At 36.7% G+C, this 27,791-nt stretch overlaps 1 protein-coding gene across 4 annotated transcripts; it reads left to right on the forward strand.

Annotated features, from left to right (window-relative positions):
• Nucleotides 1–1,356: 1,356 nt before the first annotated feature.
• mRpL50 (mitochondrial ribosomal protein L50) lies at nt 1,357–27,791 on the forward strand. Of its 4 annotated transcripts, none has more exons than XM_076508113.1 (4): nt 1,357–1,514; nt 3,248–3,369; nt 12,030–12,171; nt 27,189–27,791. In XM_076508113.1, exons 1-4 carry the CDS (start codon nt 1,446–1,448, stop codon nt 27,507–27,509), a joined length of 654 nt encoding a protein of 217 aa, XP_076364228.1. In that variant the 5' UTR covers nt 1,357–1,445; the 3' UTR covers nt 27,510–27,791. The 4 variants fall into 4 exon arrangements, with proteins under 4 accessions (XP_076364228.1, XP_076364229.1, XP_076364230.1 ...); XM_076508114.1 differs by lacking the exon at nt 1,357–1,514 and adding an exon at nt 1,868–1,906; XM_076508115.1 differs by lacking the exon at nt 1,357–1,514 and adding an exon at nt 1,930–2,082.

Below are 27,791 nucleotides of genomic sequence, written 5' to 3' on the forward strand. Positions count from 1 at the left end.
TTCTTTTTCTGGTAAAATATATCCACTCTTCACTAAGTCTTTCAGTTCAGTATTGCCATATAGATCGAATTTATATTATATGATCCCTTTCCTAATTTTAAAAGAAATTCAGGTCTTTTTTTTAACTAGAAGTATCTGCCTACTAAATTGTACAGTCCATGTGTAAGTAATAAGTCTTATAATACTACAATCACTGCGAGGACTCTCCACATGGAATACTTCTATTACAAGTACACAAGTTATATGCTTGAGAAAGATCGTATCAGTTATCGAAACGTCATACTTGTTCTAAAAATAATCTTCCTTACTGCGTGTCTTGACAATAACCTTAGAGAATAGTTTCCATTGTAAAAGTCTTCATTCTAAGTCTGTCAATCGAAAGCATACCATTTATCTCTGCATGCATTCCATAAGCCATCTAGGGTGTGAGACTTCCCAGATCTATTTCAACAGCTTAATCACAAAAAAGTCTACAGATGTTGTACGTGGTAACTTGATTAATCTGACTTTGTACGGAGTACAAAAAGTACCCATTTTCATTTTTCAGCTGCTTTAATTATGCGATGGTTCAATGGATGTGTCGTAGAAGCAACTTGTTTTAACGTGAATGTTCATTCTTCGAGACATGCATTCTTGTTAATTATGATTTATAATGTTACCTGAAACACATGGACGGCTTTTACGACTGACTTTTATGTTCATGGATTCTCACTTGTTACATAGTTAAAGCCTTTTTCTGGTGCTCCGAGTTGGGTTTTGTTCCTTTGGTTTTGAATATCATTAATGACAAAGGACACATTATTGAAAACTCTAAATCACCGATATGTTTACATTTTCCTGAGCTGATTGCATCAAAATTATGAGTCGATAAGGTAGGTTACGTACCTTTTTCTAAAACGATCAAATTTTAGTTGCATCACACTATCTATGTAGCACCAAACAGCGTCAAAATACTGTCTGATGCGTTTTGTACAACCCGACTTTATATTGGCTGTTTCTATCATGTAAGCTGTATATTTAAAGTGATTTAATATAATGTATTAATTTTTCTCTAAATTTATGACAGCATAAAAATAATGTTTTTATAGCAACTACAAAATATTTCCTCATTGTACATCTTCGTAGCTTTTACTTTGCATTTTAAATGTCAACGTATTATACTAGTGATAGAAGACCTTTGGTATTTGCAATTATTTGTAAATCCTGTAAATGTGTTATGTGTGTATTTCCATAGGAATTTCCACTACTGTTGGAGTATATTTTTGGAAACATTTTTATAAGTTAATATTTTTAATAAACGCACTTAAATATCCGGTTTTATATAATTTAATCATATTACATATTATTTATTTTACATAAGTATTTTCAGAGAGTAATTTTTTTTAGCGATTCCATGTACACAAAACGAACGTGACAATCCTTATCTGATAAATTACTATCATAAAATGGCTGTAATTGGTGGGTCTTTTCGAGAATTTTGGAAGAGCCATTTCTTAAAAGGAATCCGGTTTAGTGTAAGTATTTCAGTTTTAAATAATTTCTCATGTTTATTAGAATTTATTAATAATGTATGATGAGATGTAACATTAAGTTAAGCGATTAGCCTCAGGGTTTCGTAATCATAGTACTACCATTAGTACTCGTGATGAAGGTAAAATTTAATTATACCGTTTCCAGACAAGTTGATAATAAAGGTGATAGTAAAACTGCTTGGTATTACAGAAAAAATCAAGCAATAAAATACATAGATATGAAAGGGTGATAACACAATTATTATATAACTGTGGAATACATTGGATTTTCCGAGTTAGTGCGAGCTGCACTTAAATTGTTAGTGTTACAGTAAATTGTTTTAATATATACCTCCCGTGTGTGTGAGTCAATGAGACCGAATTCGAGGGAACGGGTAAATAACAGAGGAGCATTAATTTCTCCAGTGTTTAGCTTTTAAGTAGGAGTCAAAAACAATTCTACAAAAAAGAATTAACGTTTTAATAGTATTCAGGCAGAAGATGCAGAGTTAAGGAGGTTGGCTGGAATGCTTTTCTCGTTCAGAAAATAGAAGTGTTCATGTTCAGATAGGTATTGCTCTTAGCCGCCTTGCAGCAACTGGTATATTTCATTGAGCCTTCCTTAGCAAACTGTATCAAAAGAATTCATAAAGTTCTGAAGGACCCAGGTCTAGTATCCTAAACTATGTTAGGCTGTTAATGTGTTTTGTGTGGGATGTTTGGATTAGTTTTATTCTCTTGCATTTTGGAAAATTGTGACTAAACATTTATATGCAAAACCTGAATGGAGACAACACTATATATATAAAATGATTTATATTTTTTTAAACAGCAGATAATCAAATTTATATACATTTTTTATAGGGTCATTCCATGCCAACTCACCCAGGAAAAAGAATTTTTTTCCAGTTTATGTCATAGATTTTCTTGAAAAAAATTAAAACAAAAACTTCATTTTGATTTATTCAGCCATGCAAAATCCTAAAGCTTTACTGCATGGCTGAATAAATCAAAATGAAGGTTTTGCTTGAATGTTTTCAAGGATATCTATGATATGAACGGAGAAGGTCTAAGTCAGCTGGCATGGAATGACCCTGTATCTTATATCGTGTTTTGTGTCACAAAGTTATGTAACACCTTATTTTTGATAATTTCAAGTTTTATAAGATGTAGGTTTTAGTTAGACAGTTCTGTGATGAAACATTTGTATTAACACTAAATAAAACTGACTTTAGGAGGTAGAATTACAAAAATTATGATTGAGAGTATTAGGTTTTGAAAAGGTTCTAATTTGATTGATTTTTTTCCTTTTTTTGTTTTATATTCTCTTATAACTACTACATGTGATTCTGGCAAACACTTAAAATGTTCAAGGAATGTACTTAATGGGGAGAATTGTAGGATTAAGGGATATAAATATAAATTTGGATGGGTAGACTCATTCTCAACTAAGCATTATTTTTCCAACAGAGTGATTGGTCTTTGGAACATGTTGTCATTTGATATGGTGAGTTCAGTTAATTCAAGGGAAGGCATGATAAACATTTGAAGGGATGTCTTTGAGCATTTTATTTTTATTTTGAGGGACAGTGTGAGTGGACCAAACAGGTCACTTGTTATCTGTAAATTATATGTATATGTCTTTTCTTTGATATCTGTATAGTTGCATAGGTACCTATAAGATTGAATTTGTTGCAGTTTTATTTGATAGGAACAATTTTATATACTGTTTTCAGCAATTGAGATGTCTGAGTAAAAATTTGAAGAATGAAACCATAGAAGCTTTTATGGATGATGAAGACACCTTAGGTCCTGTTAAAAATATACGGTCTACTATAGAGTCTATTGCAGCAAAAGGGTTAGTTTACATCCTGCTCGACAGTTATATTTATTTTAAAATATGCCCTGGTTAATTTTTTTCTTGTAAGCAGTGTAATACTAAACTTAATTTATAGGATGTTATTTTCATGCATTGTTTATGTGTGTGTGTGTTCTCATTTTAAGAATTTTTTTCTCATGGATAATCTAGCTATTACACATGTTACCCAGTCCTAATAAAAACTGGTTTGTTGTGCATGAAACAAGAACAGAATATTTTAGGTGGTTACCCATACCAAGTTCATCTGTTTAACTTTGTCACTATAGTTTAAAATTCCCAACTTCAAGAGTGGAATACTGATTTATATCTAAACAGATGAAGTTTTCAAGGTAGTTATGGTTTTTGTAGTTACACAGTTATTAAAATCTATCTGCTAGCTGTAATGCAGTAGGTTGTTGATGTATTTGCAAGGACACTAATGCTATGAATGGCTGGTTAGTGTTTGATATAGTGTGGTTGAATATTACACATCATTGTTTACTTTATCTCAGTGCTTATTTATAATTATATCAATGTAGTTTTCTCTCGTGTGCTGTGGGCATGTCAGGATTAATGAAACTAGCTTGCTGGTTTGTCATTTCTTCTGAATAACAAGCAGGTTAATTTAAAAACTTTAATTAATAATGTGCAGTGTTAAAATTAATAACAGATTTTGTGTTAATTTTGTGATGTAACTAAAAGTAATAATAAACTACACCTCATCAACTTATTTTAGTTCATACCAGTTGTCAAGCAACTAGCTAATATACATGGCATTTAACCACGATTGTCATCTCTGCTTGCCTGAAGAGCCCTGTTATTAGGCATAAGAGACACTATTACACACTAATTTCTACTTTCACTCATAAGTTTTTATTGATAAAATAATATAGAATCTTGAAGGACAACACAACATATTTAAACTATCTTAAAATCTGAACAGAAAAAAACGTGGAGGTTCAAAAGTTAAGAGCGGGGTGTTTTTTAGACAACTTGCATGTAATCTAGTGGGACTGTATCATGTAGGTGTATTATTTTCATATTTAAGTGGTCAGTTTCAGTTACCCCTGTGCACATGGGTTCTATAAATTTGGCTTAACTTGTAGTGTGTGTTACAACATCCATACACAAAATTTTACAAAAATGTATTATCAGTAAACTTGGAATCTGAATTGCTTTATAAATCAGCTGTTAATATTATCTAAGATCTAATTTCAAAATAAAACAAAATAATTATCAACCTTCACTGTTCTATCATATGATACTCCTGCCTCCTGATTTCCCTCATTTACATGTTCTAACTTCTGTAATGCTGTACAAATTAGACTCAAGCTACACATATTGACCACCTACCTTCTTGACTTGCTGAGAATTAAATAAATTTATTACATCCACAGTCAAAGCACCTCCCACCTTCTCATGCATTTCAAACTAGTTATTTACTCAAACTATCTTTTATAGAGAACATGTTTATAACCAATAGAAAGAGTATATCATGTTAGCTTGTTTGTTTAGTTTAGGGTAAAAAAAAGACCTTGTATCATCTTGAGGTTAACAAAGTTATCCCATTACCTACTATTAAAGAGACATTAGATTGGTTAGATGAGAGGTTAACCTGAAGATGATTTAAGAAGGTCGAAATGCTGTTCTCTACTTTATTTCAATAAGTTTTAATACCTGTACCAGCTGTCTTAAGATACATTTTTACTTCCAGTGGGTTTCTCATCACCACAAAAGATAAACTTAATTAATTTAGTTTGAAAATAAGATATATATTGGTAAAATAGTATAAAATATTTAACTTTAATGTTAGGCTTAACAGTGTTGCCAACAGGTTAATAGAAATGTAAAGTAGGACGGTAGTAATATGAAACTCCTGATATGACATACTACTTGTATGTAATGTAAGCATCCAACAGGAGTGTTTGAAAAAAAGGAGTACCTGTAAGATTATTTAAGGTGACTGAAGTGCCCATGAGAAGTCACTTTGTTGTTGAAGCTAAAGTAGGTGACTTTTAAATGTAATGAAGAAGCATTAGTTGAACCTATTAAGAGAGAAGAAGCAGTTTATACAGCTGCCTGTATTAGTAAAGTGTTCATGAGAGGCACATTGCTTATAAAAGTGTTGAGTGCATATGAAGAAAAAGTAGTATTAAAGTATGTAGTGAAAAGTAGGGCTGGTAATAAATATAGCTGCAATGAGACAGCATAATGTAAGAAATCCAACTAAACAGGCACAACATATTAAGATAGGCTGGGATACTGTCTTGGGAATTTTAGCAGGAAGACATAAGCAAGGTTTGATAACATTATTAAAAGAATAAAGAGATAAATTTATTGGAGAAAATGACCCCAGTTGGTTGTACAAATAAGATTAAATAGAGAATAGTGTTGAATTGAATAGCAGTAAGCCTATAGCACAGAGTGCTAGAAAAGTGTAGAGTAGAATTAAAAGAATGTAAGAAAGATTTGTATAAACAAGGAATAATAGAGGACAGTAGTAGTTTGTATGCATCCTCAATTATATTGGTTCCTTTAAAAAAAGGATGGAAAATTAAGGTTCTGTGTGGATTTTAGGAAGGTGAACAGTGTAACAGTCAAACCCATTACCTAATATTAAAGAGACATTAGATTGGTTAGGTGAGAGCAAGCACTTCTGTGGATTTACAAAGTGGGTGTTGGCAAGTAGAAATAGAGGAGGAAGATAAAGCTAAAATTGGTTTTACCTTAAGGCTAATACAACTTAATAGAATGTCATTTGGCTTGCATATCACCCCTTTAACATTTCAGACATCAATGGATGTTGTATTTTCAAGTTTGCGAGATTAGGTATCTTTTTTGTTACTCAGATGGTGTCTTAGTGTTTGCTGCAAATTTTGAAGGAAACTTAGAAAGATTAAGGCATGTATTTGATAAATTACAAGAAGCAAATTTTAAAGTTAAGCCTGGTAAATATAAAATTTTGAAAACAGAAGTAGAATACTTAGGTCATGTAGCAATCACAGATGGTGTAAAATCTGACCAGTTTTGCATTTTAGAGAGTTTTAAATAATTGAATGAACCCATAATTGTAGGGATATTGGGTAATTACATAGCTAAGTTTCAACAAATTTATATGGGGTGTAGTGTAAATCTACTCTCTGCATATCTGAAACAGAGGTATAAACAATTGGAATTATTCCCTTTTCCTCAGTTTTTCAGCAAAGGATGTGCTATTGGGGTTTTCATGAATTATGTCAACCAAATTGAATGGTATTTGGTACAAAGATACCATCTTGCCAATCCCATTCAGTAATAAAGATAGTTTTCAATTGTTCTAGTGTTAGAATTGATCACATTGTGATTACATGGTAACAATATTTTGCATTCAACTGTAAATGTTGATATTTTTAATTTAATAAGTATTTCAAATTAAAACAGTATATCAAAGGTGGTCTATATATAATGATAGAAAAAAAAAAAAAACCAGCATCTTAAAGACATTCCTTGTCATTAAAGGAGAATATAGAACTAAACATAAGAAAGGTTCTGTTCACTGACATAATATTTGTAATACCCAAGGACTTCACAGTATAATGGTGTACATTGTAAGCAGTATAGATTTACAGCTTCTTTTATTGGTGTTTTCATGTACATATTTTATCAGCAACTTTATAATGTTTGTACATTTTCACATACAAATTTTATTACTAACATTACAATCTTTGTACAATTTCCTGCACAAATTTTATTACTAACTATGCAATGTTTGTATTTTATTTCTGATAAGATAATGTTGGTATGTTTTCATGTTCTTGCATTAACCGTGTCCATCTTTGAAAGAAAGATTCATTTATCCAAAATTATGCTCCAGTACAACACTTCTGCAGTTTTTCAGGGGTAATATAAATCTCTCTAACATGGAAAACAAATCTCCAAAAGGTTTGTCATACACTTGCAAACATTGTCTATGAACTTACATGTATACATTGTTCAGCCACATAAATAGATGAATCCATTCATCCAATACATAATTGTTTCAAAAAACATATTCTTGCCACCAGGGGTGTAGATCCTGGGGGGGATGGGAGAGATATATCCCCCCTTCATTTTAGGTGGGGGTATGGTGCATACAATCATTCCCTCCCCTACAGTTTGGTCTGTTGAATTGTTTTATAGCATCACAGGCCTACAAACTGTGTGTTTGTTCTTGTGATTCTCGTGTTCTTACCAATCGAATTACATAATTTGGCTTTTTCAGTAGCTGAAATGAACATCTTTAATATAGGTATGCTTCTGAGCTTTTCAATCTAAGCGATAGTTCGTAAGTATCAGTCAGTAGGCCCAAGTATACATGCAAAGCTTATAAACACTATCACGCAATCTATCTATGTCTTGTACGTAGTGTAAGATTAAGTAAAATTTTCATCACAACAGATTGAACAGAGCATGAAATTCGAAAATATTACTCCCAAGTGTAATCTCCTGTAGTCTAGCTCTGGCAGGCCATTTGTAGCTTGTAGCTGCATCAATCTTATGTGTATATTGTGCGGTTTTCCTATGCCATTTGTTCTTATGCATGTCTAGCCGGTTTTATTGTAGAACGCCTTACTCTCCTTAGCTGCCGAAGCCGCTAACCATAGTGTACAGTTAATGTCAGGTTCGGGCCGCTCGGATCCAGGTGCGCCCTACATCACCCCCCCCCCTCCATTCCTTTTAGTCTGAGCCTTGATTTTACAACAGGGTTCATTAGACCTGTGTTTGTGGCCCTCATTAATCCATGAAATTTCAGATTATCACTGCCCTCTAATAAAGTGCTGGTGCTTTATAGAAAAAGAACAATATATTCACTAATTGTAGATAGTAAAAATATTGTATTTTCTTGTATAATTAGAACACAAAAGGACCAATTTCAACGGCCTGAAGTCTCTACTCGAATTGTATTTCTAGTTTTTGTTTAGGTGTTTTTATTTAATAGACGTGCTTATAGACATTATATCACAACGTGTTTGCCTTTTGATGAGCTTTAACAGGAATATAATATATTTGTGATTGTTTAAGTATTTTTCGAGAAAATTGCAATTACTTGTATTGTAACTAGCACACATTATTGTCCCAGCGATGCCCAGGCGGTCAGTCGGCTCGGTAGTCACTGTGAGGTTCGCGCGTTCGACTTAAATACATTGTACAGGTCAGTCCTACTTCCATTCTGTTCTATCGTCATTTATTCGTTGTACGTTAGAGTTTTTCAATAAAGACTGTATTTTAGCCTGTTGAGTGATCTCGGAAACAGATTCCAATTATGACAAGCAAGCATCTGAAACTATCCGATATTAGACAGTTCTGCAAGCCAGTTACTAGTACTACAAGTGACAATGCAGATGCAGATAATCTAACCTCAAGCAAAGGAATAGAAACTTGCTATACAGAGGAAATACCATGTTCATCAGAGGAGGAGTGTGAAAATGCTTGAGCAGTAATGAAAAATCTGACACTCCACAGATACAGTGTGGAAAGTTATGTCATCCAGACACACAACTAATACCACGACAGAAAGCAAAATCTCAAAATATCAACTTCCAGGGCAACTGGTTTGATGAGTTCCCATGGCTGCACTTCAACAATCAGACTCAAAAAGTCATATGCTTTCAATGTGCCAAGGGAGAAAATAGAGGCCTTTTTACAGGGAAATTGAAGATGCCAGTGGAGTATACCTTAATATCCACCAGTTTTTGCATCTGGATAAAGGCAAAACAGAAATTCAACGAACACCAATCCTTCTTTCAGCACAGATTTGCTATATCTCCAGAAGGTTCATTTGATGTAACTTCAGTGACTGTCAAGCTATATGATGGAAAAAAGAAGCAGCAGGAAAAATGCAAAAGAAGTCTGGCCAAAATATTCAGAAGTTTATGTTTCTTACTGCATCAAGGTTTAGCATTACGTGGACATACTGATACAGAGGGGAATTTCCTGCAGTTAATGAAGCTCCTGGAAGAGGAAGATCCTCAGTTGATGGCCTACTTGTCAAAGAAAACCACATTCACATCACCCCAGGCTCAGAATGAAATAATAGGGATGTTCAGCCATCAAATACTAAGGAACATAGCACACACTGTGCAACAAAGTAAAATCTTTGCATTCATGGTTGATGGCACTCAAGATGTTATAGGTGCCGAACAGAAAGCAATATGTGTACGATACGTAGATGAGAACCTTGATGTCCATGAGACACTTCTTGGTTTGTGCAGTGTTTACAATACAACTAGTGAAACAATATTCTCGACTATACTTGATGTTTTGAGTAGACTCAATTTACCACTGTCAGGATTAAGAGCACAAACTTATGATGGAGCCACTAACATTAGTGGTTCATACAGTGGATGCCAGGCAAAAAACAAAAGAGAAGCAACCATCAGCTTTGTTTTTTTCACTGCATAGACTACACAGGGCTAATTTAATAATGCAACATGCAGTTGAAGCTTGTGAATGTTTTTGAGATTCTATCCAATGGGTACATGAACTTGGTGTCTTGCTTTAGAGGTCAGGCAAATACAAGTCAATCTTTGAAAATATTGTATCGTCAGACAGCCACAATGGTCCAGGTAAATACATCCGCCCACTGTGTCCAACACGATGGTTGTGCCACCTATCTGCAATTACATGTGCTAATGATCACTACAGTGACATTGTTGATTCTTTGTCTGAATTAGCAAATGAAAAATCAGATGTAGCAGTGAAAGCACGAGGTCTGCTGGACAGATTTGACAAAGGAAAGACAGTTTTAGGATTGTTGATGGCTCAGTATCCATTAGCTGCATTATAAGAACTAAACCATGCATTACAAGCAAAATCAGCAACAGTATCTGGTATGATTGAAGCATCTGCAATGACAGTTGAGCAATTGCGGGTATTGCAAACAGAGGAAAATTACAAGATATTTGATGAAGCTAGGAAAAAAGGTAACTTCCTTAGATCTGGTGCCTATTGAACTACCATGCATTCGCAGACCCTCCAGAAGGATCACAGGTGATAGCTCAGCACACCATTCTGCAACAGCTAGAGATTACTACAGAAGCCAATATTTTGAATTTGTGGCCACAGTCATAGAACATCTGACCACTAAATTCAATGCAGACAATAATGACTTGAGGCAATATCAGGCACTTGAGAACATGATCACATCTGGCAAAATTGACAACTCTGTTATAAACTTCTATCCAGAAATCTCTGCACAATGGCTCAAGTTTCAGTTGCCCATGTTCAAAGGAACAACAAAAGCAGTATCTCTGAAAGGTGCAAAGGATGTTTACTGTAAAATGCATGAAACAAGCCAGCAGATGTTTAGTGAAGTGTTTCTTTTCATTAAAATTTTTGCTTGCCTGTCCAGTATCTAGCTGCGAATGTGAATGCAGCTTTTCTTCATTAAGACGGTTGAAGACGTGGTTAAGGTCAACTATGTCTCAATGCTGCCTCAACCATGTGGCAGTTTGTCACACTCTCAAAGATGAGGTCGACAAGATAAATATAGAAGAGCTTATGAAAGAATTCATAAACAGAGGAGGTCTACGTTTGGGAACATGTAGACTAGAGGACTAAATAAATCTTACTTCAATGAAAAGTATGAATACATTGTATTGATGTGTAATTTTCAAGAGTTTGCAAAGACATTTTAATTATTTTTATCAAACAACATGAACAGTTTTTCAGTAGATATAAACTTATCAAGGGTAATTACTAATTTTATTAATATTTGAAAACGTAATTCATGCAATGACAGTTATTACTAACCTTGTCAAGTATAATGGCCATCTTTTATACTGTGCAGTATGCAGGAATAAATTCATGTGGCAATTAATTTGTGACACATTTGTCTTTATTCTATTAACATTTTGAAAACTGTTCACAACACCTCACTTATACAAACCTATATGGAAACCTTGAAGTATTGTGACAACAAGATTATTATGTGACTGCATGTTTACAGCTTTCAGGTTCACATCATCAGAGATTACCAATTTGCAAATTGAACAGTCCACATTAATGGTTGCAAAAATCATCCCGTCCCCCCCATCGGGTGTAAAAAATCTACGCCCCTGCTTGCCACTGAACATCTTGATGACAAAGAAGGTAATTATGAATGTTGCCATAAAGAACATTGCACAATCAGTGGGATACATTATACAATCAAAAATTTAGAAACTTATAATAATCACATTGACAGAAAATATAAGGAATTGTTTTTTTATTCAGTCCAGATGCTCTTCCATTAATGGGTACAATATCTGGCTCCTTTTAACATTTTATTATTAATTTTGTCATTTTGATGTTGTTATTATCATTTTCTGTTTTTACGATCAATTACTCAAGTCTATTCGACTGTACTTGTATAATGTACGCTTTTCCATTATAGTCTTGTAGCTGTACTTTGTTTTCAGTTACTGTCATTTCAAATTAGTTTGATGACTTGACATCCATAGACCTTTGATAAAGGCATTAGCTGAAACTTTGGATACAAATAATTAAACATTTTGTCCATTGAAGTCCATTGTTGTTTTTACATAATTGATGCTACATTTCTTATTTTTGTGGCTTTTAGCATTAACTACTTGTATTTTGTTCAAGAAAAGCTAGTTATGTCTCCTTTTTGGCAGTTATGTCAACTTATATATTTCTGTCAGATTTTGTAGAGAACAGAAACAATACAATCCACCTGATGATGTATCACAGCAATTGGAAAAATTGACTAAAGATGTTTTTGGTTCAAATATCTCTGATCAGTGGACAGAAACATCTCTTTCTGATCCCCAACTAAAGTACAAGGTTTGTGAATTAATTATTATTTAAATATAAAGTACAGCTGTGCCAATAATATTTTTATTATTGATGCCAGTTAGTAAATGTATAAAGTTCTATGTGTCATTTAAAGTTCAAACTCTATAAATATAAAAAACTTAAAGTGAAATGTTATAATGGCTCTCAGGAAAATTTAAATGTAAGTGGAACGCATGTTGTTAGATATTTGTTAAAATGCTCGATAGAAAGTGTCATGTCCTACATGCATACATGTATGATGAAATATTTAAAGGTTTAACACCAGTTGTCCCCTCAGTGTGGATTCCTGTAATGTGGTGAGGGGACCTCCAAGGGAAGGTTCTGTACTTTCAGTTTACCTCCTCTGGGATCTAAACATTCACCCACATGTTTGCTGTTCATGGCAACCCATGAAAGGGAGGAGAGGATCCTGGTGGTTAAGGGATCTAACCCTAACACACAACTTTGGCCTTGAATTCCTGTAGATTGGTGACCCCCCTTGGGTCAATCAACTGGTCAACTTGTGTTAGGGTGAGCCAAGTACCAGTATTGGATGTTCTCAACAGGTGTTGTTGACATTGGATCTGATACTGGTGTTTGGGTATAGTGCTCACGAAACCCTGGCGTTGCTGCATTGTCCTTGTTTGACATTGTAGTGCATCCCCTCGTAGGGCTCCATGGTGGGTGGGATCAGTGGGCACCGAAATTTCCCTTTTTTTATTATGGATCCTCCAAATAAAATTGATTTATTTAGTGTTTCATGGCACAAAGCAGCGAGGCTATCTGCGCCAAACATCCAGTAAAAATGTAAAAATAAAGTAAATGTAGTAAAAGACATAAATGGAAATGAAGGTAAAACAAAAAAGTATATAACCAATGTTGACACCTAGTCTACAATGTTAAGAGAGAAAGCAGAGTATAAGAAGTTGTAAAGTACTTACTCTAGCAAAATGGTAATGATCATAACCCGCCAGGAAGACTAATAGATAAGTTCAAGAACCACCGTCAGTCACCTGAAGTTGGCCTTTCCAGTCCTGGTTCCCGGGTTATGTGTCATAGCAGCTATTATCAAAATGTAAAAGAATAAAAGTTTTAAAAGACACTCCGCAAAATCGTAATAATGAGTAACCAAATGTCCGTAGTTTGATTAGTGTCACAAGTCACATAAATAATCAATATTAGTTTTCAAACTATTACTCTTTTTAATTATTCAACATATCTAAGTACTATAGATACTACCATTATGATTTTTCATTATTAATTTGGTTATTGATTGATTGACTTAGTGTTTTATGGCACAAAGCAGCTAGGCTATCTGAGCCAAACATCCGGTAAAAAGGTAAAAACAAATTAAATGAAGTAAAATACAGAAAAGGAAATGAAGGTAAAAGAAAACATCATTGAAAAACAGAAAAAGCATAAAACCAATGTTGACACCTAGTTTACAATGGTGATGATCATAACCTGCCAGGAAGACTAACAGGTAAGTATAAAAACCACTGTCAGTCACCTGAAGTTGGTCTTTCCAGTCCTGGTTCCGGGTTATGAGTCAATATGGCCAGTACTAAAAGGTAAAGTAGTAAAAGTGTGAAATAATATGCAGCAAAAGTATAATAACAACTCGCCAGGACGACTAACGAGTAGTTCAAACGGATAGTTCAAACAGTAGCGTTAGTCACCTGAAGTTGGCCTTTCCAGTCCTGGTGTCGGTTATTTAATGTTCTGGCCATTGTCCAATGTCAAATTGAATGAGAGAGATTAAAACTGTAAAAAAGGAACCACAATTAAAAAGGTGTAATGAATAAATATGCAACACTTAAATGAGATTAAAAAGATTAATGGCCATTAAAAAATTAAAAACGTTATCAAGGTGGACAGAGTCACCATTACCAATAACACTGTCCAATGTTACAGATTGACCCTGGGAAAAAATATATTTAAAATATTGCCGTCATTGAGAATTGTAATGATGGCAAGAAAGTAAAACGTGGCTGATAGTGATTTGAGTGTTACACAAACTACACATTGGTGCATCAGTTCCAGATAAAAGAAAATGATGAGTTAAAAAACTGTGACCAATGCGTAGCCTAGTGAGAACAACTTCCTCCTTCCAAACTTTACGGAAGCTAGATGGCCAAAGTCCAATATAGGGTTTGATTTGAAAAAGTTTGTTGTCGCGTTGCTCACTCCAAGTGGACTGCCAGCTGGCACGGAGCCGAGCCTTGAAGACAAGACCATAGTCCATGTATGGAATAGGCATAGGGGTGATGGTGCTGGAGCAGACAGATTTAGCTGCCATGTCTGCAAGCTCGTTCCCACGAATACCAACATGGCCTGGTATCCAGAAAAACTGGATTGAAGTAGCTCTTAATGAGAAATGGGCCAGTCGGTTTTGAATATCAGCGAGAATAGGATGTGAGCCAACGTGTAGCGATTCCAAGGCAAGTATAGAACTAAGCGAATCAGTATAAATAGTACAGTTGGAGTACCACTCAGCTGCAATATGATCCAGGGCAAGAGATATGGCATACAGTTCAGCAGTGAACACAGAAGCTGTAGAGGGGATTCTGCGCGCAACTACTGAACCACAGCAAACTATAGCAGAGCCCACTGAATTACCTGATTTGGAACCATCTGTATAAATGGGAACTGAATGATTGTTTGAAAGATATTCATTGAATAAAAGATGGTACTTCCAACCTGGAGTATCTGCCTTTTTTAGGTGACTGAAAGAAAAGTCCATTTGGGGGCTGTAATATGCCATGGTGGGATGGGCCAACCTGTGGAATCTGCAATGTTATCCAAGAACAGACCCAATTCATCCAATTGCACCCGGATGGGTAGGCCAAACGGAGCAATGACAGATCGTCTGTTCTCAAAAAGTACTGCCCACCGAGGAAGGAAAACACATTCCCAGGTGGGATGTTTTGCTAACGAACGAAGTTTCGAAGTATATTGTAAAGATAGTTGCAAACGGCGAAGGTGTAGAGAAGGTTCATGAGATTCAATGTATATGCTTTGAACTGGAGAGGTACGGAAAGCCCCAGTGCAGAGTCGAAGTCCTTGGTGATGAATGGGGTCCCGCATCTTTAAGGCCGAGGGTCTGGCAGAGCCATAGACCATTGATCCATAGCCGAGTTTTGATCGAATAACAGCACGATATATCTTTAACATTTGAACAGCGATCTGCCCCCTATCTGGTAGAAGAGAGAACACGGAGGATGTTCAGTGCTCTTGTGCATTTGACCCGAAGCTGCTTTAAGTGTGGTATAAAGGTCAGTTTACGATCAAAGATAAGCCCCAAGAACGTGGTCTCCGTGAAGTTCAGGATCAGGGTGAATACCCCGTCGACGGCAAAAGTGCATGCATACAGTTTTAGAGAGAGAGAAATTAAAGCCGTTCGCCACAGTCCACTTCTGTACATGATTGAGGACAGTTTGTAGTTGCCGCTCAATATATCTCATGTTTGACGACTGACATGAGATGTGAAAGTCATTGACATACAGCCTATTCACAACAGTGAGAGGGAGTTGTTCAGTGATGGCATTTATCTTTATACTGAAAAGTGTGACACTCAATACACAGCCTTGAGGGACTCCAAGTTCCTGTACAAAAGAACGGGAAAGTGTCGAACCCACACGAACTTGGAATCTCCTGTCCATAAAACAATTTTTAACAAACATGGGTAGATGGCCATGTAAACCATATGTATGGAGGTCTCACAAAACGCCATACCTCCATGTTGTGTCGTAAGCCTTCTCAGTGTCAAAGAATATTGATACAAGATGTTGGCAGTTGAGAAAGGCTTCTCTGATAGATGTTTCAAGACCAATTAGGTGGTCTGTGGTGGAGTGAACCCACACTGGGTGGGCGAGAGGAGGTTGTTTGATTCAAGGAACCAAACAAGTCGAGCATTAACCATCCTTTCTAAAGTCTTACAGAGACAGCTCGTCAAAGCAATTGCACGGTAGTTTGAAGGAATCTTGGGATCTTTCCCTGGCTTAGAGAAAGGTAAAATAATAGCCTAGCGCCAGGCATCAGGAAAAACATTCTCCTGCCAGATCCGGTTGAAGACAATCAGAAGCACATCAAGAGAAGCAGGAGATAGATGGTGCAGCATATCATAATGAATATCATCAGGTCCAACAGACGTACTGGCAGACCGATGAAGGGCCATTTTCAGTTCCACCAGGGTAAAGGGACAATTATAGTCAAAGAAACAGTCAGTTCGAAAGGAAAGAGGTGATTGCTCTGCCCAAGTCTTGATGGTCAGGAAGGTGGAGGAACAAGCAGAAGTGCTAGATACCTGGCAAAAGCTCTCACCTAGAGTGTCAGCGATTCTCCGGACATCAGTCACCTCCTGACCATCAGAGAGTAAGATCGAGAGGGGGACAGAATTGTAGTGCCCATTAACCTTTCGAATCCTGTCCCATATGATCTTGGAACTGGTGGTAGAAGATATGCTAGTTGTGAACTTAATCCAAAATTCCTTCTGGCTTTGACGTCTTACCCACCTAGCATGGAAACGGCAACTGTTCAAGGAGAGCATCAAGGTCTGATTGATCATATGTCTCTCCAAGGGACAGGTACAGAGAACAAACAGTGATGGTATGACCCAAGGAAACACGGATGGCTACAGCCTCCAAGGGTGTGTTGAGTGACAAAGACAGGGTGGGCACATGCTGATCAACCAACAGTGCCACTCCCCCATGTACTCGACCATCACACAACCTGTCATTTCTGTACAGAGAAAACTGCCGAATGGAGACTGTATCAGCAGATTTGAGAAATGTTTCTTGCAAAGAAAGACAAACAGGATGGTAGGAAGCAATCAGCATTTTGATATTATCTAGATTAGGAAGTAAACCTTGACAGTTCCATTGTATCAAGGTGGCCATTTTTAAGAACGGGTAGGTGAAGTGGCTGGGGAACCCTTTGGTTTACAACCACGTCTTTTTTCTTTACTGTCTTTAGTCAGAGGAGGTCTATCAACCTCCATGGATCCTGCCCTGGGTTGAGTGGGCAGGTTTTTGTTATTGGAAGGGGAATCCAGTGACTGAGGATGTGAACGAATAATTGTTTTGTCTCTTGTGGTGGGAGAAAAAGATGTATCAGAAGAAATGCCTGTATTTGAAACTGAAGGACATGGATCTTGAGGTTTGTTGGAAGGTATGGGAGGAACAGAGATGGGTGTGGAAGTCTATTCATCAACCACTTTTTAACTACGGAGGTCAAAAGGCTTTTAATTTGTATTGAAAACGATTCTCTTGGAGGCACAGAGAGATCTGTCTGCACTCCCACTGTAGGTGTGGAATGAAGTGCAGCAGCATATGTCCGAGATGGAGTGGTGGATAGCAATTTCCGAGCCTCAGGATAATTAATGTTATGTATCGTTTTCAAATGCTGCACCTCTTTTTCCTCCAACCATGTTGGGCAAGAATGAAAGTGAGAGGGGTGAGAACCATTGAAGTTGACACAATGTGGGTTCATGTCACAGTCATAGGCATCGTGGTCCTTGCCTCCACAACGAGCACATCTCAGGGAACCACGATATGATGTCTTTGAGTGGCCGAACCTCTGACATTGGAAACATAGGAGAGGGTTTGGAATGTATGGCTGTACCCTGCAAATGAGATAACCTGCCTTGATGGTGGCAGGTGCACGGGGTGAAGTAAATGTTAAAACGAGGGTATTTGTTGGCAGTGTAACTCTATCTTTGCGAGTGGAGATGTGCCTCACTGCAGAAACTCCTGGAGTGGAGAGACCAGCGAGAATCTCTGACTCGGGAACGTTCTTCAAATCCCTTTCAACAGTAACTCCTCGTGAAGAATTCAAAGGAGCATGAGGTGTAACCACAATAGGTATATTCCCAATTGCCTTTGAATTCAAGAGGAGTTCACTGTGTTGGGATGTGGATGTTTCAACCAATATGTCACCAGATCGAAGCTTCTTTACTGACTTTGGAGAGCCAGCAAGTTCCTCTAGTCCCTTATGAATAAAAAAAGGGGACATTTGCCCTAAAGGTTTTTCCGAAAGAAAATGTAATATAAGAAAATGAGGTACGTGTGTTACTGATGTTGAAGATTGCTGTTCAGAGTCTTCAAGATGTTGTCGCTTTACCCATTGACTGTTTTTTCACAATTTTATTTAAATTTTTTGGAGGATCCATAGGTAAAAGGAAAAATTTCGGTACCCACTGACCCCACCCACCATGGAGCCCTACAAGGGGATGCACTACAAAGTCACGCAAGGACAATGCAGCAACGCCAGGGTTTCGTGAGCACTATACCCAAACACCAGCATCAGGCACAATGTCCACCACACCCGTTGAGAACTTCCAACACTGGTACTTGGTTGACTCTAGCCCAAGTGGACCAGCCGATTGACCCAAGGGGGGCCACCCAAAGGCCGCCTGTCTACAGGAATTCGAGGCCAAAGTGGTGTGTTAGGGTTGGACCCCTCAACCACCAGGATCCTCTCCTCCCCTTCTCGGGTCGCCACGCACGGCAAACACGTGGGTGGATGTTTATATCTCAGAGAAGGTAACCAGACAGAACAGAACCTTCCCTGGGAGGTCCCCTCACCACGTACAGGAATCCACACCGAGGGGCCTCCAAATAAAAACTTAAATAAAATAGTGAAAAAACAGCCCATAGGTAAATGACCACATCTTGAAGATTCTGAGCAGCAATCTTCAACATCTGTAACACCTATTGTTCCTCATTTTCTTATCCTACATTCTCTTTCAGACAAACCTTTAGGGCAAATGTTTCCCTTTTTCATTCAGAAGGGACTAGAGGTATTTTTTGGCTCTCCAAAGTCAATAAAGAAGTTTTGATCTGGTGACATATTTGTGGAAACATTCACATCTCAACACAGTGAACTTTTCTTGTATTCAAAGGCAATTGGGGATATACCTGTTGAGGTTACACCTCATGCTACTTTGAATTCATCACAAGGAGTTATTGTTGAGAGGAATTTGAAGAACATCCCAGAGTTGGAGATTCTGCAGATTTCTCCACACAAGAAGTTTCTACAGTGAGGTGTATCTCCATTTGCAAAGATGGAATTGCGATGCCGACCAATATCCTCATTCTGACATTTACATCACCATGTCCACCTGCCACCATCAAGGTAGGTTATCTCAATTGCAGGGGATGGCCATACCTTCCAAACCTTTTCCAATGTTTCCAGTGTCAGTGGTTCGGTCACTCAGAGATGTCCTGTCGTGGTTCTTTGGTGTGTGCTTGTTGTGGTGGCAAGGAACGTGATGCCTACGAGTGTGAAACGGACCCTCATTGCATGAATTGCAATGGCTCTCACCCGTTCTACCTGCATTCTTGCCCTAAATGGTTGGAAGGAAAAGAGATGTAGCATTTGACAACAATTCATAACATTACTTATCCTGAGGCTCAAAAGTTGCTGTCCACCACTTCATCTAGGAAATATGCTACTGCACTTTGTTCCTCTATTACAGTGGGAGTGCAGACAGATTTTCCTGTGCCTTGAAAAGAATCATTCTCAAAACAAATGAAGTCTTTTGACCTCCATGATTAAAAAAAATTGATGAATGAACTTCAACACTCATCTCTGTCCCTTACATACATTCCAACAAATCCCAATATTTACTTCCTTTGGTTCTGGGTACAGGCATTTCCTCGGATATATCTTCTTCTCCCACCCCAAGATGCAAAATGATTATTTGTTCATGTGATCAGTCACTGGAATCCTCTTCCAACAGCAAAGACCTGCCCAATCGACCCAGGGCAGGATCCATGGAGGTCAATAGACCTACTTTGAATAAGGACAGTAAGGAAAAAAGACATGATTGTAAACAGAAGGGTTCTCCACCCAGTTTGCCTACACATAAATAAAAATGGCCACCTTGTTACAATGGAACTGTCGAGGTTTACGTTCTAATCTGGACATCAAAACACTGATTGCTTCCTACCATCCTGTATGTCTTTCCTTACAGGAAACATTTCTGAAACATGCTGATACAGTCATCTTCTGGCAGTTTTCTTTGTACAGAAATGACAGGCTGTGTGATGGACGAGTGCATGGAGGGGTAGCATTGTTGGTTGATCAGCAGTGCCCATCCTGTCTTTGCCACTCAACACACCCTTGGAAGCTGTAGCCATCCATGTTTCCTTGGGTCATGCTGTCAATACTTGTTTTCTCTAACTGTTGCCTGAGGAGACATATGATCAATCAGACCTTGATGCTCTCATTGAACAGTTGCCATCTCCCTTTTTATCCTGAGGGATGTTAATGGACATCATCCCTTCTGAGGAAGTGCTGATATTGATATGAGGGATTGTTCTGTAGAGTGTATTCTCTATGATCACAACCTTTCTCTTTTCAATACTGGTTTTCTACTTATTTTCATGCACCTAGTCAGTCCTTTATTGCTATTGATCTCTCAATTTGCTCCCCTTCATTATTTTCCCTTTTTTCATGGAGGGTTGACAATAATCCACGAGGCAGTGATCATTTCATTATAATTTTGAGAGAGACTGGCCACTGATGATGCCACCAGACCCGCATGTCCTGGTGTAAGCTGGATCAAGCAAACTGGCCCTCTTTCACTGCTCTTGCAGAACTTGATCCTACCATCATCTGTAAGCCATCATTAGATGACTGTGTGGCAGCAGTAACTGACTGTATTATATAAGCAGCTACTCAGTGTATTTTTTCCACTATATCCTTGTCTATATCCAACAGTTCCAAAGTCATATGGGACAAGATTTGAAAGGTCAGTGAGCAATACAACTCTGTCCTCCTCTTGATCTTACTCTCTGATGGCCAGGAAGTAGCTGATACCTGGAACATTGCCAATATTCTAGGTGAAAGCTTTTGCTAGTTATTTAGCACTTCTCATTCTTCTTCCACCTTCTTAGCCATCAAGACTCAGGCAGAACAATCACCTCTTTCCTTTTGAGCTGATTGTCTCTATGACTGTAATCGTCCCTTTACACTGGTGGATCTCAAACTGGCCCCTCATCAGTCTGGCAGAACATCAGTTGGACCTGATGATATACACTATGACATGCTGTGCCATCTATCTCCTGCTTCTCTTGCTAATCTTCTGATTGTTTTAACCAGATCTGGCAGGATAATGTTTTTTCTGATGTCTTGCACCAGGCTATTATCCTACCTTTCTCCAAGCCTGGGAAGGATCCCAAGATTCCTTCAAACTAACATCCAATTGCTTTGATGAGCTGTCTTTGTAAGACCTTAGAGAGGATGGTTAATGTTCGTCTTGTTTGGTTCTTCGAATCAAACAACCTCCTCTCGCCCACCCAGTGTGGGTTCTGACGACAGTGCTCCACCATGGACCACCTTATTCCACATGAAATGTCAATCAGAGAAGCCTTTCTCAAATGGCAACATCTTATATCAATATTCTTTGACATTGACAAGGCTTATGATACAACATGGAGATATGGCATTTTATGAGACCTTTCATATATATTGATCACATGGCCATTTGCTCATTTTTATTAAAAAAATTTTAATGGACAGGAGATTCCGAGTTCGTGTGGGTTTGACACTTTCCTGTTGTTATTTTCTACAGGATCTTGGAGTCCCTCAGCGCTGTGTTCTGAGTGTGACACTTTTCAGTATAAAAATTAATGCCATCTCTGAACAACTCCCTCTCACTGTTCCAAACGGGCTCTATGTCGACGACTTTCACATCTCATGTCAGTCATCGAACATGAGGTATATTGAGCAGCAACTTCAGACTGCTCTCAATTGTTTACTAAAGTGAACCACAGCAAACTGCTTTAATTTCTCTCTCTCTAAAACCATTTGCATGCACTTTTGCTGCCAACGGGGTATTCACCCTGATCATGAACTCCGTATCGGTGAAGTTGTGCTTCCTTGCGTGTCTGCAAGACACCAGCTGATCGTTGAACCAGAATAAGGCCCTTACAGACAAAGAATGCAGCTCAAGAACAATAAGACAGCATCTGCAAGAGAGGGCTTTAAAAACCATAAACGTTTTCGTAGGCCACCCCTCCTTCCACACCACGAAACACCTCAGTTAAATTTTGCTGAGAAGCACCAAACATGGGACATAGAAAAGTGGATGAAGGTTTTGTTCTCTGCTGTGAAAAATTTAACCTGGATGGTCCAGATGGTTTCCAACATTACTGGCCCGATATCCGGACACATTTTCTGCACGACACAGTGATCTGAAGTGCTTTCTCCTTCCATGGAACAACAGAGCTTCAGGTTATACAAGGGTATCAAACAGCAGCTGGCTACATTGACTGAAGAACCTCGCTTTTGTGAAAATGACTGGATCTTGCAGCAGGACAATGCTGCAATCCACAATGCTTGCAGGACAAAGGACTTTTTCATGGCAAATAACGTGATTCTTTTGGACCATCCATCGTATTCGCTTGAACTGAACCCCATTGAAAATGTTTGGAGGTGGATGGCAAGGGAAGTCTGTAGAAATGGACATCAATTCCAAACAGTGCATGATCTTCTTGAAGCCATCTTCACCACATGGAATAACATTCCAGCCAGCCTTCTGCAAAAGCTTATATCAACTATGCCAAAGCAAATGTTTAAAGTTATTTGGAATGACAGCCATACAGCTCATTACTGAGACCTCTTGTTGGGCATTTCCTACTCTGTTTAGGACTTTTTTTTTTTTGATTGGTCTTAAACGTTTGAACAGCTAGCATTTAGGCTAATTTCATAGTGTTCACATTTTCCCTATTAAATGCTAATTTTTTTTTTTTATTTTTATTTTCCCTTTTCTTATTTTCATCTTTCGAAGCTCTACTCAAATAAGTGGTTGAGTCTAACAACACAAAATGCATATTTTTTTGTTATGTTCATTGGCCTTAGGATTTTGGCCAGCAGTGTATTTAAAAAACTTCATGGATTAGTAGTTACAAATTATCTAGTTATAACTATACATTTATGAAGAAATGTGAACAAATAAATGTGTACATTTATATTTGTTGATGGTACATAATTTAATAAAACTGGTTTTCTACTTTATTTTGGCATTTTTTATCTTCAAAATAACAAGATTTATCAATTCAGGGTTAATATAACTTATCATTTAATGTGGGGAAAAATACAATACATAACTTTGGGAAAGTCAAGGAAAAAACATTGAATATAAAAAAAATCTTGCTTACATTTATTTTACTTAGACATTAAATGCATTATTCAAAAGTTCACATTGACATAAAAGCAACACTGTCTTAGATCTTAGTGATGCAAATTTAAAGAAATATTGATACATGTTGTTGAACAAAATATTTTTCATTTGAGTAAAATTCTTTTTAATAACTATTGGATGGAAGAAATATGAGAAAAAAATTTGAATGAATATCAGGTGATAATAATTAACAGGTAAAAACAGAGTGATGGGATGACTAAACGAAATACAGTTTAACAGAGTATAAATGCTGTCTTTAAACTTCTTCACAATTCCAACACATTTAATTGTATTAATTACAAATTGCTGTGTATTGAATCTTAAACCTTTTATACTTTCATGTAAATGAACAAAAGCTATGTACCAGAAACAATAAGTAAATTCAGTACAAAATGTTGGACCATATGGAACAGATGTTAATACAGAAGTAAAATTGTAGTCCATCAGTAACCATCCCATACTTTCTGTCAAAAGAAGTAATGGGTGTAGTATATATATGTGCTTTGCCTCCAAATAGGTAATTGTTAATATGATCATATAAACCATTGAGTTGGTCTTGGCCACCTATCAGTGAAACCATAAACTGTTAGATGCAGTGGTTTCCATTTTGCTTATGTTTGTCTCAAACTTAATTGTAGAACTGAATGCATTATTTGAAGGAGAAAAAAAAAGTATTATTATCCTTTTTAAACCAGTAGGTTTACAGTTTTTAATGTTTATTCATAGCAGACAGACAAACTTTCTGTTAACTATTATTATTCTGTCTCACTGATTGCTTGGTTCTGGAGGTATAGGAATTTGTTTTTGCGAATCAGTCAAGTAATGGAGCTTTCATTAAACACTGTTCTTCTGATGACATATAAGGTGTGATCAAAAAGTTCTAAGACTTTTGTTCCAAAGAATAATGTACATACATCAATATTATTTGCTATGCCATTTAAAGTAATCTGCCCTAGCTGATACACACTTGTTCAGTTATTATGAATGGTTAGAATATCATCAAATCTCTTTCCTTTCATATGAATGTTTTTTTCTGCCAAAAATTCTTCAACAGACACAGCAGTGTGTGAAGGTTCATTACAGACACAGCAGTGTGTGAAGGTTCATTGTCATGGTGAAGAAACCAGTGACCATTCTCTTGCAGTTTGCTGTGGTTTTTTCTGACTTTCTCCTTCAAGTGAATTAAGACCTCTTTATAAAAGGCCTGGTTAACTGTCTGGCCATGAGCTATGAATTCATTATGAATAATACCTCAAACATCAAAAAACATAATTAACATTGTATTCACACTTGATCGAGATTGTTGTGCCTTTTTCAGATGTGGTGATGATGGAGACTTCCACTGGGATGTCTGAAGTTTTGTTTCAGGGTCATAACTGTATACCCATGACTCATCACTAGTAACAATGACATTGATGAAATTCAGATCAATTTCTAGCCTTCTTGTGAGATCTTCTCACACTTGTCAAGACTGAAACTTTTGGTCATCTGTCAACAGCCTCGGAACAAATTTTGCAAACACACAACGCATGCAGTTTTTCAGTTAAAATCACCTAACACGATCCAAGGAAAATGTCCGCTTCATCAGCAATTTTAAGGTTTGTTAATTCTCGATCATTTCACACTTTTTCTTTCACCCCAGCGACTGTTTCATCAGTGGATGATGTCAACGGTTGCCCATAATGTGGGGCACCTAAGACCAATTCCCAGCCATCTTAGAAGTATTTTATCCACTGATAAACAACATCCTTGCTTAAGTACTCATCACTAAGGGTAGTTTTTAACATTTTGAGAAGTTCTGTTCCTCCTTTACCATTTTTCATATAAAACTTGATGCAAACATGTTCTTCTTTTCTGTCCATTTTTATCATAACAGGGGCAAGAGATATACCTATCTTTGAATACGTTTTTCACAACATGGGTATAAGGTCTGAAGAAGTGGCATATTCATGTGGTAGATCACTATTTGTACTTTGTACATACCTCAGTGAAGCTCACTGCCTCTGTACTGGCACCCTTAACAGAAGAAGTCTTAGAACTTTGTGATCAGACCTTGTAAAATGAGGAAACACTGACACTGGTTTCCTCGTTAAGTTCACCACTTCCAGACTTCAGTAATTTCCAAAACATAGCTTAGAAGTACAATATCATTTATGTTTACTCCATAGGCTACTTGGTGAAAACCTTTACAGTGACCCAAATGATATTTTGCCAATGTTTCCTACCAAATCCAGAGTTACAAAAGTTGACTGTCATATCATAATGAATCTATAAATTTGCTGCTAACTTTACACATTGTAACAGCACACAAATATACTTTATATTTCAGAAGTTTCATTGCAGGAAGTGTGTAAATTCCATTCTGTTGATTTTGTTGAGCTTTGAAATCCAGTAGATGCTGAGAAACATGACAAAATACTATTGCATTCAGTTTTTATTTGATATAGGACTTTACAAACATTTAATCAAATTATCTTTTGGCCAATAATGAGTAACATATGCCAAATAGTTCTTAAGAAGTCTTCATCAACTACTTCCATGTTGTACTTATTGCGAAACTTGTGTGATTTTGACATATTCTCTAATTGTTAAATATATGGGAGTATCCTAACAATTGATGGTGCATTTTATATAAAGGTTGAAATCAATGAATGAGGGTAAGTTTTTATGCCTGAAATGAAAATAAAATAATGCTGTAAATTTTGTGCATTTATAAAATAATTTAAAGAATTATTTAAACATGCATAGGAATTATTAGGAATTTCTCTGCCATTTTATTTTTCCATTCTTTTGGAAGTTGAAAGGTGAAAAAACAAATCATAGAAAACAACCAATTTTAAATTTAGCACCCTCATATATTCCTCTAGGGTCATTTTCAAGGCACATTACAAGAACTTTCGATTACTCTATCTTGTGAAGGGAGTTTGTTGGACTGAATCTGGGAAAATAGTAGTAAAAGAATGTCAAAAGGTTTGAAGGAGCAGCTAGTTTGTTTGTTTGTTTTTGAATTTTGCACAAAGCTACACGAGGGTTATCCTCACTAGCCATCCCTACTTTAGCAGTGTAAGACCAGAGGGAAGGCAGCAAGTCATCACCACCCACTGCCTACTCTTTTACCAACAAATAGTGGGATTTACTGTCACATTATAATGCCCCCACGGCTGAAAGGACAAGCATGTTTAGCGTGATGGGGATTCGAACCCACAAACCTCAGATTATGAGTCAAGTGCCTTAACCACCTGGCAATGCTGGACCTGAGCAGCTTGTAGGGAAGAAAATAGTTACTAATGATCTTGAGAGAAATATTAATCTTAGGTTAAGTGTGTTGATAAACACTGATTAGTTTAGGTACCCCTTCAGAGGTAGGTTTCTAAGTGTTGAAATGTATTACATTTGCAGTATAAGAATATTGAACAGTTTTTAGTACTGTTATCTAATTAGTGCAACTTAAAGCAGAATGAGAATTCTTTCTCAATATTCAGTTCTGAGCTTCTGATTATTACATAGAAATATAAACTTTAAAAAAATGTATTGAATATTGGGTTAGATTATATATGCTGGAAACTTTTGTTTTAAGTATATTGACTAAATATAGATTACTTAAACAAAAACATTACAAAACAAATGGTGAATTAGTTACTCAAGAGATAATTTACCTTTTAAAGGAACCTATTTCAGTTGTACTTTTTTTAGCACAAATTTTCTATTAGTTTTATATCTAAAGGGATATATTGAAAAGGGGAAGTATTACATTAAAAAATTACATAATTTTTTTGACTTTGTTTGGTCAATATTGTGCTTTAATTTTTAAAACTCTTTCCATATTTTTTTCTTTTAGCTGCTGACAAAGTGCATTAAAGTATTTAAACATGAGATTTCAAATGCCAATCTTTATACCATCACCACTATTTCAGATGTTTTAAAATTTTATAACACTCCAGTGCAAGGAATATCACCATATGATGAACTCGTTCGCTCCAAAGAGAAGTTGCCAGAAAATCTGCATGTAGTTCCAGATTACTGCAGGTTTCACCCAGAAACTGATACTTTCTTTGGTGGAATTTCTGCTTATCCTGCTAGTTCCACAATTGTTACTGGTCTCAAAGCCAGGAAAAAATATAAAGGATATGCAGCAAAGACTAAATGGCCGTACGTGTGACTGTGTACGTGTGCAAAAAAACACACACAGTTATATGTTAACTGCAATGAGTTTATTTCTTCAATGATACAGGATTACATGCAGTCAGGTTTTGCACTGGAAGATTTAGCTATGAAACATATTTTGCAGCACATCTGTAGGTGTTAAGGCTGAATTACATATTACCATACCAAGTTTAATGTAGTTATTTAATATGATAATTGTGTGATCTTGTGTTGGTTACAAAATAAAATTCATTTTCTCTTTTCTTTAAATTTCATTGAATAAAACCTTACATCACTC

The sequence above is a fragment of the Tachypleus tridentatus genome, chromosome 6 (assembly GCF_004210375.1).
Source record: "Tachypleus tridentatus isolate NWPU-2018 chromosome 6, ASM421037v1, whole genome shotgun sequence".
Classification (NCBI taxonomy): Eukaryota; Metazoa; Arthropoda; class Merostomata; order Xiphosura; family Limulidae; genus Tachypleus; species Tachypleus tridentatus.